At 37.7% G+C, this 12,085-nt stretch overlaps 1 protein-coding gene across 1 annotated transcript in view; it reads right to left on the reverse strand.

Moving 5' to 3' along the window:
* Positions 1-568: 568 nt before the first annotated feature.
* The window catches only part of RAPGEF6 (Rap guanine nucleotide exchange factor 6), a 192,503-nt gene continuing 180,986 nt past the window's right edge, over positions 569-12,085 (reverse strand). Inside the window, 4 exon segments of the mRNA XM_043587048.1 lie at positions 569-4,173; positions 4,880-5,194; positions 7,471-7,973; positions 9,278-9,506. Coding sequence (XP_043442983.1) covers positions 4,148-4,173; positions 4,880-5,194; positions 7,471-7,973; positions 9,278-9,506 — 1,073 coding nt within the window. The 3' untranslated portion in view covers positions 569-4,147.

Genomic DNA, 12,085 nt, shown 5'->3' on the forward strand with positions numbered 1-12,085 from the left:
TGCTTGGTATTCTTTCTCTCCTTCTCTCCCCCATCTCCACCCCCCAGCCCCACCACCTCTCTCTCAAAAATAAATATACTTAAAAAAAAAAGTTCACTTCCCAAGTTTCCTTGCAGCCACCGATAATGTGACACATTTCTGCCTAGTGAGATAAAAGCAGAAATGCCTAGTGGAGCTTCTGGAAAAGCTGCTATTTTGCTAATAAAATTTGCACCTTTTCCCTTAAGCCCTTCCTACAAAACAGAGGTGATGTCAAGAGGTATCAATGTCCTGACAAGGGCCCCGAGTCCTTGACAGCAGTGTGCAGTCACTTGATTAGCCCTGGACAGTCTGCCCACAGACTTTCCTGTCATAAGAGAAAAACAAGCCCTAATGGGAGTAACCATTATTGCTTGATACATAATCGAACACACTTTGTAAGAACCAAACAACAGGTGGGCATTTTATAAGACACTACAAAGTCAACAATAATTGGATCATTCCAGTATCTGGAGATGTGACACCAATGCCGGTCCCAGACTGGCCCTCTTGAGTTATCTGTGTCCATTCACTTGTAATAACGTGCAGAGAAGGTTAATGTAGATTCTTTATTGATTCCACCAATGTATTAGTAGATATGATAATAATAAACAGTACTTTTACATTCTCTTAACCAAAAATATAACAAATATTTACACTCAGTAAAAATACAAAAAGCATACAGAGGCACTGTCTTTCTAAAAGACATAAGTTTAAGAGGTATCAAAAAATAGGAGACAAACATTGCTCATTACAGGATACTTTACAATCACTGAATTGTGCAGTATAATTGCATTCGATTACAACTGTGCAGTTTTGTTTTGTTTTTTTCTGATAAGCTCACATGTTTCTATTTCAAAAGGTCAAGTACAACTGCATTCTGTGTATCAAAAATAAAGAAGCCTTAAAAAAGCACAACAAAAGCTGAAGATGAACTGGAGTTCAAGTTTAAATTTGAAAATGTACTGTGACACTTTTTTGAAGATTTATCCCTTTTTTCTGGCCTTTAAGGTACTGCTAATGGGATACATCTACTTTAATATCACATTTTTTAGAAACTTAAAATGTATCAGAATAACAGTAATTGTTTTAAATATACAAAGAAACTCTTCCTCTCCTTCTTTTTATAGAGAAGAGAACACTTTATAAAAATTAGGTTTGTTCTTGGGAATCCTCATGATTACTGCCTCATTTCCCGGCCTGGGAGATTCTCAAGGAGGTTACACAGATGATGACAGTGTGACTTATCACCCTCATGAAAAAACAGTTAAGTCTTTTTCTCCCCAAAGATCAGATTCATAGTAATCATTTGGAGGAAATAAGAATCTACGACTTAAGATAAACTTTTATGGAAGTATATACTGGATTTATTCATTGTTCAAATCTTTCATTATGAAGAAACTGTTTTGTTGAAACTTATTTGGTAGAAACTTTGCACTGAGGATTTACTACTTCATTAAGTCCCAACAGATTTAGAGTTGAGGTGGGATGAGGGCACTAGTCTCATTAAAATTTTAAAATAAAAATAAAAACAAAAACAAATGGGGATTGAGAACTGGAGGAAATACAGGTTAAGGCTTCTCTTGTTCTAGTCATGTAACAAACTAAGAGAAGGCAGAAGTGTTCCCTAAATTAAAATTAAAATGTAAAAATCCAAACTCCATGAGTTCTTAGGAGATACACACATACCACATACAAAGCATTTGGCTTTAGTTCCTGATCACTGTGATTGGCTGACTCAAACACTCACAGCTGGAGCCAGACAGACAAAGTCAGCTACAAGGTGCAGTCCCAAAGCACAGCCTCTGACTCTCTGTGCAAGATATTATTGACACCATTAAGGACAAAGACAGGTAAGGCTCCCATATGATTTCAAACACCTGCAAATGAACAGATATTTTACAAACAGCACATTTTTTTTTTCTGGGGAAATGGATATAAAATAGAATAAATACTCAAACTTGACAAAAAAAATGACTAACAAAAGTATCTTTCATTTTCTTTGTTTGGCTCTGGACATGAAAACAATACTGCGTAAATCAGTGAAAGAACATTTTTTGTAATCAAAGGACCAGTATTTATAGGTTAAATCACTACAGTGTGACTTTTAAACCAGGATTTTTGATCCAGGCCATCTTCCATTTCAACAGACCAAGAAAGCTAGAGAGCCAATTAGCCTCATTCTGACATACCTGGTGGGGTAGGGTGGTGGGCAGGTTTTTAAGGCTTTAAGTTTCAGATTGACATTTTTTTGTTTTGTTTTTTTGTTTTTGGCCCAAAGGAAGTTTTCAGATAGGCTATTTTTCCTAAAATGAAGAGACAATCATTTTGGCAGAAAAGATAGACCACTGCCACTTACCACTTGGAAATGATTCATGATTTTAAAACGAAGGGGACTGGGGTGGGAGAGGTGCCTAACTGGCTCAGTCAGTAGAGCATGTGACTCTTAACCTCAGGGTCAACAGTTCAAATTCCACATAAGGCATGAAGCCTATTTAACAACAACAACAACAAAAACCAAGGGTTGGGGGGGGCGGTGCAGGGAAGGAGAGAGAGAAGAGACAGCTAGGAAAAAAAGAGGAAACACAGTCTTGAAAAGGAAATCACAAACCAGCTAAATCCTATAAATTCACACATAGACAACTAGTACTCAGAAGTAATCCCATTTTGGCTCCAAGTTGATCTGGGTAGTGCACATGAATGGCTTTGGCTTTTTTTTTTTTTTTCTTTTTTTGGTAGTCATAGAAGTTAATTAAGCTCTCACCTGCATTTACATTTTTAAAACATGATTAAATTTAAACTTAAGATATAGAAAACACCGTATTTAATTTGTAAAAATGTGTAAGGTCTAGGTCGCCCAGTAAACAGTCACGGAAATTTTAACTAAACAGTTAAGGAGCGCCATGCCCAACAGACTGTTAAAACATAGATCTCTTTCCTCTCAAGGGCTTAACCTGAGAGCCAAGAGAGAATCATTCCCATAATTCTAGCTCCTCTGTCCCCCCTAAAATTTTCAACCAATTAATACCTTGGTACACTAATGAGCTGTGTTGCAGGCAGCTGGGGGCCGCAAGGTTTATGAACACAGCCTCATGCTGTGAGATTGAGTGGAGGGGATGTTGCAGAACATTACATAAAGCTTAATTCATCTCCATGATTACACATCAATGATTGCACTTCCTTCTTAAAAAAAGAACTCCATTATTTGAGCATTTAAAAATTTTTGTTTTGGGTTTCTGCAGAACTCTCTAGAACCCATTCCCTACTTACTGGATTTATACTTTTAGGTAGATGCAGCACGACATTCACTTCAAAAACGGTTGGTATACATGTTTAAGGAAAACTTCATTCTTTAGAGATGAGGGTGGCTACCAACCTAATTATAGCCTCCCTTTCCCAAAGGACTGATAAGAAACCCTGTGGCAGCTTCATTTGGCCTTCCAAATCAGCAGATGGCAGTATCTTCCCTCCTAACACCTCAACCAAATACGGCTTCCTTCCCCACTCAAACGGAGACCCTACCTTGCACTGGTGCAACAGATCAAGTTCATCTCTGTATACATTAAGCATATCATCCTGTAAAGATGACTTCAGTTTGTTCAGACCAGAGACAGTTTTATGGCCTAAAACATAAACATCCACTAATGGTAGCTCCCCAATACAAAGAAAACCACAAAACTTGAAATAATAAGTTACTTTTCAAATACACAAGAGTATCCTTGGTATTGGCAGACATTTTCAATTTGTCCATTAACCCAAGCTATGGCTTGGAAATACTACCACTACTCTCTTAAAAATAACTTCTTCAAGAAAAATCTGATATACACAGGGAGGACTCTGAGTTTGAATCTGTTCTAGTAACTGTGGTCCCAAGGCAGGTCTGGTGTGTGAAGTGAAGACTGGTTTCCAGGCACAATATCCATAGCTGAAGAAACTATGCATCTACAAGGATTAAATAAAAGGAAGCATAACTCAGGGCTATTTCATTGCTCAGGGTACGGGGAATGAAACCTCTGGATTAGCAGCAGCAGCAAGCTTTTTGTTGGCAATGGCCTGCAGAATCATGACGTGGTTCTACCCACTCCTTCCCCGACGACTTTCAGTAAACTTCAAACGGGCGCTCCAAAGTCTAGACTGCTGAGACCTGTTCATTTTCTGCAAACAGTAAAAACAGAGGAAAGTGGTAGATGAGGCATATTAATGAAAATCAACTTACAATGTAGTTACCTGTTTAGACAATTAGTCAATTTCAACGAGAAATCCTCTCAAATATCCCATCAGGGCCCTGATTTTATTATAATGACATTTATGAGTGTTGATCACACTTGAAGGCTGAAGAAGTACAATTTCCTAACTGCTTTTTCATCACTTCATTACTCTACTATTTAAAAGGATACAATTTTACTTATTTTTAATAAAGCGAACCATTTTTGAAATATCACCCCAGCTGCAGTCAGTCAAGAGTTTTGCTCATAAGAGAAACGACATCAACGGCATGAATTCAGGCAACTCAGCACTTTGATATTTGCACTTTGAAGTTTTCATGCTTTTATGAGAGACACAACTCCACTAATGTCAAGTGCCTCCTCTTGAAATTATCCTCTGAGATTGAGCTGCTATTTGTCAAATATGAGAATACCCTATTTGAGCCAGAAGAAAGGTACAAGGCGCAAAGAAACAAGCAGCTTGATCTCTCCATTAAAAAAAATACACCCCTGTATTTAGGAATTTCTTTTTTTTACCAGAGATTTGTAAGGCATTTTACATGTAACCTTAATGATTATGTAAAATAACATAGTAAAGACCAATTAATGTATTCAGCAATTCATTTAAGACCCATTAAGGTAGTTTGTCAACATACCATCTGTTTCGCTATCTGCGTCAGTCACATCTGCTAGTTTAGGATGGGATGGTTGCAAAATATGCCTCTGAGGCTGAGTTACAATCTTCGATGGAACACAGGCCACGGGGCTGCTACCGAGAGAAGCTGGTGGAAGTCTAGAGAGGCTGTTATGCATCATCTTTGACCTCTGCACTGCCACACTATAATCTGGAGGTCTTAGGTGTAGGTGGGGTCCTTCCTTTAGGTCCGCTAAAGAAATGCCCATGTATCCTGGAGGAGTGGGAGGTGGCTCCCTATACCTATCCTCCTTCTTGGGTGAGGTGACACAGTACACTGGCATGAAAAATAAGCAATGGAAATGTTAATGAAAAATGTAAGAAATGAAAAAAACCATACTGAAACTTATTACACTGACAAAACAGAAACCAAAACCAAACTAAATAAATATATTTGAATACAATGACAGATTATAAAAACATACTATTTTAAACCTTAGTATTAAACCTGTTTTTTCAAACACATAAATCACATGAGGTCTTATAAACATAAATAAACAGAGTGACAGAGAACTGAAAACAATGATGCCATGACAGGCCCCCCTCTGCAGGGGGCCCTTGCACCACAGAGATGTCTGCCTGGCTCCTCGACGACTCCAGGTCTGAGGATGATGGAGTCAGAAGCATTGAAGAGTTTACCCTGAACATCTATGCTCTGCTGACTGAGAGGATTTTCACAGGAAGGACGTCTGGGCCTTCTATTTCAGGTCTCTTCTACCCTGTCCCTGAGACACAAACCACTGTTTCATGGCCTCCCAGGTGGACTATCAGTCCTGGCATATGAACAACATTAACGTTCTGGGAAATAGAGGTCTTAATTCCTTCAAGAACCTTCCTTCCAACTTCTGATCTGTGACTAAGTGAAAAAGAAAAAAACAGCTATCATTTTAGGCAATTCATCTTAAGTTTCCGTGGTTTTTAGTGGACATTAAAAATAACTGTGATTGGGGTGCCTGGGTGGCTCAGTCAGTTAAGTGTCCAACTTCAGCTCAGGTCATGATCTCATGGTTGATGAGTTCACAAGCCCCTGCATGGGGCTCTGTGCTGACAGTTCAGAGCCTGGAGCCTGCTTGAGATTCTGTGTCTCCCTCTCTGTCTCTCTCTCTCTCCACCCCTCCCCCAGTCATGCTCTGCCTCTCTCCATCTCTCAAAATTGAATAATTGTTAAAACATTTTTGAAAAAGTAACCGTGACTTTAGAAAAAATGTGACCTAAAATCCTTTTCCCTAAGTTTGCAAATGTTGGGAGTAAGGCAAAGTTTCAAAAAGCATCAGAAATGGGTTAAAGAAAAAAGGAAGTTCCATGAAATTAAGAGCGATTGGCAGGATCTAAGGGACAGGTGGATCTGAATATCCTGATGACGTAAGTAACTTTTAAACACAAGCATTACCTATATATAAGCAGAATAAATTAAAAAGGACCATTAATAATTCTAATATTAACATTCCTTCTAGAGGATCAAGTTCTCCCATACTGAAATTTCTACAAATGTACCAGCAAAATCTGCATATAGTATCAAGGTCCTAAAGGATTTCCATTCCTAGCTGAGAGGATGTGGCAGGGACAGGGCAGAGCACAAGTTGTCAAGACCAGTAAGACAAGAATGAAGAATTTAAGGAATTTGCCCAGAGTCATCTGGAAATGAAATAAAAGATTCTTAAAAATCTAGTTGCCTAAAAGGACAAGAGATTAATTATATATCCTTGCACACACATGCTTATATATCCACATAGTGGTTACCTAGAAAGATTTAACAAAAAATCCTTGGAAAAAAATGAATGAGCTAAAAATCCCAATCCATAATGCAATTTGACAAGTAAAAAAAATGTACTACAAATGTGCTATAAAAATCAGCACATCTTTCACATTCTTAGAAATTTAAATTGACTTCAGGAATATGTTACAGAGTTGATTCATAATATAGTCATTCCATATAAATAGAAAAGCAGGGGCTACTATATCCTAATATTTACATAATTCAAGGAATAAATGAAAAAAATATATTTGAGGGCAAAATACTAAAAGGATACATACACCAAGAGAGCTGCGTGTGGTCAGAATGGAGCCCACACCAGGAGTTGGGGCACCCACGCTGTGTGCTAGAAGGGTATGGTGAAAATTTGGACTTTCTAAACACAATTACCCTCACTTCTGCTATCTAAAAATAGTACCAAAGTTTCTACCATTTGTAGAAAACATTTGTGGCCCAAACTATGAGGTGGAGAGAGTACAATCCCTTCATTACTACTGCATAACAATAAAATCTTTCCTTAATGAAACCAAAGAGACCTGAAAAACAAAACAAAACTGTCGCCTTAATTAAGCACCTTCATAACAGTCTTTTCATTTTAATAGGCTTGAGCACATGCCCCCAAACCCTTAAGAAAGCATGAACTTTCTGAAAATAACTTGTTTGTAGAGGGCAGGAAGAGAGGTCGGAGAGAGAGATGGAATATTTGCCAAGTGTAAAATTCTGGGCCAACATATCCCAATGCGATTTTTTGCCACTTAATCTCTCAATGCCACAGATATGACAAAGAACACACAACTTACCAATCAAGCCCTTTTCTGTACTTGAAGTAACAGTTTTATAAACTGGGTCAGTGCCATCCTTGGGGTCCAAGCCTTCAGAGGACTCAAGTGGGGTGCTCTCCAACACTCTCCTTTTAACTGTCCCATAGTTTGGTTCATATGTGTCAGACAGAGAACTGGAGGAGGCCCAACTCTGTCTCATCTGATTAGTCTCTAGGCTTCCTTTACATTGACCACAAGTTCGGGAGCAGCCTTTAGGACAGGAATAGGGCTCACAGTCAGGGGGTTCAACTTCAACAATGGGGCCATCCAAATGGGTCTGTCGGTAAGAGTTCAAAAAATCCCAGCCTTTTGGGTTTGGAAGGCTTTGGAAGTTGTCATGGGAGCTGCTTGAACAGGAAGTCCAGCTTCCACGACCACTATCGGCTGCTTCTAAAATGATATGTTCATGAGAAATCTCTTCATTACTCATAGAAGATGACACAGCTAAACTCTTGACTAGAGATGGCTTTGACAGTGTCCACCTTTAAAAAAAAAAAAAAAAAGTTAAGGATACACAATTAAAAGTGATTTACTGGCTTCCTGGAAAAACCTCCTGTCCAATCCAAGTAATACTGCCTACAAGAGACTACAGAACATGGATCATCAATGTTCAATACCAAAATAATCTTTTGAAAGAAAAAAAGACACTGTAATTAATCATCACTTAATCTCTATTCCCATTAATGTTAGTATTTAGCTAGAAACATACATGGAAGAAACTCAAATACTTAGCAAGGTTACTAAGAATTTTTCTTGAATTGATTTTAAGTGAAAATGAAAAATGAGGTTTGAAACAAATACAATTAAGTATACATTTTCATTCTTGGTCAATATAATGCTACATTCTCTACATGGATACAGAATAAAGAATTCTCAACTATAGGAACCATGTTTGGTTTTCCAATTTAATTCTGAGATCAGCCTACTACAATGCCAAGTAAAGCGTAACTTCCCCGACTAACTAAAATCTATTAAATGCATTCTAGTATTTATAGCAGGGGTGGCCCAAATAAAGGCTCCAGGGTCAAATCTGGCCAACAGATGTTTCTGTATGGTCTGGAGCAAACTGATAGCCTGCTGACATTATTTACTATTTTGACTTTTATAGAAAGGTCTGCTGAACCCTGGTCTAGAGAATCATACTTTAAAAACTTTTATAAATATGCTAATACTTTACTATATCTTCAGTTTTTCATATTAAGGAATACCAAATTTAACATTATTTATCGGCTTAGAATCAACTTTCTCAATGTTTTCTCAAAGATTTCCATTTTATGTGATTGTAAATTTAAATTTACAGTTAACTTAAAAAAAAAAAAAAAAAAGCTTTGGAGTTCCACAAGCTGGTTTAATTCTTACTCTCCAAATCATACTTTCAGATCAAGGACTGGCCCTACTCCCTCAACATGTCCACACTGTGTACAGTACTGGGTATACTTCCCATTATACAATCTTTTTGAGCATTCTCTAACTTAACAGCCACAGTGCAACAACCACCTCCCCTGTTGTCAACAGCAGCTTCTGTGAGTTCTTATTAAATAAAAATATACTTGACAGAAAGTTACTTGAATTCACTAACACTTCAAAAATGAGCACCCATACATAAAATAGTACTCATTTGCAAATGAAATACAGACAATCCACGCTTGGCCCTCATATTATTTTAGGGATCCCCCTGCAACCACCCCAGGGGATAGGGGGTATCTAAGGCCAAGTTGGGGAGCACTGCTTGCAGTGGCCACTCAGCTTGGGTTTTGTGATACGAACACAGGCAAGTATGTTTTACCCAGGGCCCAGCTGACTATGGTCTCCTATCCCTGAGGAGTGTTCTGTTTTTTCCAATGGTCCAGTGGATTCAGGGACCGCCATAGCATGTGAAGAACACCGTTCATCCTGTAGAGCTGTAGACATGGAGTCAACAGAACAATTGCTCACGATGCTGGATCGTGAAGAAATTTCGCTATGGCTGGAGTCAGACAAGTTGTCAGATTTAGTTGATGGCATAAGTGTACAACCTAAATGAGAAAAAACAAGTAATCAAACTACAAAACAAGGAAATAGGTAGGGGTATGTGGTCAGGGAGAAGACAAAGAAAAGCATAAAAACAGCAAAAGACGGTGAGTAGCAATCTCAGTTTCCATCTATGTGGCTGTAATGATGCCAATCTCCTACACACCTTCCCTCCATATTCACTCACCTACCTATCTATACTGTACCAACCCACCTCCAAACTCAAGAAATTGGAAGTCAAAATCAGGACTACTGAGGAAACTAGTCCAAATATGTACCTGCCCCACGTTCTCACATAGTTGTAAGCATTTAATAAAACAAGGAGAAATTACACGTATTTCAAAATAGTAAAAAGCAGACATCTTGAATTTATCAACTTCTTTTTAATCCTGCGTCTCCTTTTTTAATGAACATAAATATTTCATGGCCTGATCTGAATGTCTAGAATATCACCTTGAGGTAGGAGTGGGGGAGGGGAATCAAGACTCAAGAGAAAGAATTCTTTTCTGCTTTCTCCAACCACACATACTTACCCTAGATATACTGAATAATACCTAAGGAGTCTTGCCCCAAGTTGAAAGCAATTATTTTCATATTTTTTAATAAATACGGATTTAATCTTATACCTGGTTTCCTTTTTCTTCACCAACTTTGAAGAATATTGCATTAAACAGCAAAACTGACAAATTTATAAAAATGTGTTCTGAAAAAAACAGCACCTGCCTGTTTTAAATTGTTCTCTGACTTACTGCACAGCAGATATAGCAAGAGACATTTTCTTTTGCATTTTCTGGAATAAAGGGGTAGAGATGGAATGAGATGGAAGCATCCAAAAATAAATCTGCAGCATGACAGTTAAATGTACATTATGTCTGTTTTGATAACTGTTAGAAAAGTAAACAAAACCTCTTTTATTTAGAAAGAAAAGAAAATGCCAGTAGGTCTCAACGAAGCAAACAATTATTTTCCTGTTCACTGGACAAATGAGGTTCAAGAGATACACGACTTTCAGGACAATCCCTAGAAATCTCATTAAGAAAAACTACAGGTTTTATATTCACATATAACTCAAGTCACTAAAGAAAAAATCTGTTGAACAATAACCATAATGAGTAGTTCCACTAATTATTTCAAAAAGAAAAATTAAGACCAAGAATATGGCTGATTTATATTTTGCCTTATGGGACCAGGCCCAGGACAAGTTGAGATAAGTCAGTCTTTTGACCTGTGACCACTCACCGCTACTTTCTCAGTGCCCTTTATGAACTGACTGGTAATTTTCAAGCGTACCATGAAAACGGATGTAGTAAATTTAAAAATATATAAATATAAACATATATAAATTCTTCCTCAAAAGAAAAAATCATTGCTCTTTTATCCTAGGGGATAGACCTGCTTTACTGTTTTAAGAGTAATTACACCCCTGTATCTGTTAGATCAGTATTTCTCAAATATAATCAGCTCTAAGAATCACCTAAAGGGTTATTAATATATATATTCTTGGGCTTATTTCTGGCAATTCAGTATTTATGAGGTTTGTGGTAGACACAGTAACTACATTTTTAACAAATTTCCACATGAATTTCACTTGCTATTTTAGACTATCTCCTCTTCCTCCTCTGGGCCAGAGATTTATATGAAAAACGGATAAAATTAGAAGTGTGGACAAGATGCAGCTTCTTGCCTTCTTTTTCCCTTAGCAGGTAAAGTAGTTGCAGTAATAAGAACAATGAATTCTGAGGTAAAGGTGGTGATAAGATCATTCCTGGGTGTTCTCATGAGAAAGTAAATACTGATTTTTAAAAAGTACCTCTACTTATTTCATTCACAGTAGGAAATAAAGCCAACTACAGAAAACAAGAGTATAAATTTTACTAACATTAGGAAAATAACATGTACAAATAAGGCACTTTATATAAATATGACTTTGTTGCTAGAGTACCTTTAACACTAATCATAAAATGCCTATATCAATCATATTATACACTAAGTTTTCTGACTAAAATTTGTTCAATAAATAACTTAAGCTACATTTACATTAATAAATGAAAACAAATTCCACACTAAAATTAAGTAAGGAACTCCATCAGATTGTCTTTCTCCTTTTAGACTTGAATCGCGTATAGAAGCAGTTTAAAGTGTTACTGTTGCCTCGGCTATTTGAACTGAAGATGTCTTTCCCTTTCTCATCTTTGATGTTGCTTCCAACATCCTTCACTTTCTCACAGCTTTGTGTAGCTTGATTGTGATCTGCGTCCTCTTTTTTGCTGTTGGCTAGTCTCTCCCTTGAAAGAGTTCTTTCCCTAAATCTTCTAAACGGGGACGTCACTCTTTTTCTGGCTGTGTTCTCACAACTTGTCCTGTCTCTATCCTCCTCAGTGGCCTTCTTGGTCCTGTCTGTCCTTTTGGCTGTGCTCCTGGTAATCTGAAGGATTTTCTTTTGCAAGTAAACCCCGCCTATGCCGGGGCAGCTCTGGCCACTGATCTTGGTGCTGGACTCACGGGGAGGGGATGAGGAAGACCCTGAGAGGCGCAGCAGGATGCTGAGATCAGATAGGATACTGCCAACTGGAGGGAGAGATGC

This window comes from Prionailurus bengalensis, chromosome A1 (genome assembly GCF_016509475.1).
Source record: "Prionailurus bengalensis isolate Pbe53 chromosome A1, Fcat_Pben_1.1_paternal_pri, whole genome shotgun sequence".
NCBI classification, from domain to species: Eukaryota; Metazoa; Chordata; class Mammalia; order Carnivora; family Felidae; genus Prionailurus; species Prionailurus bengalensis.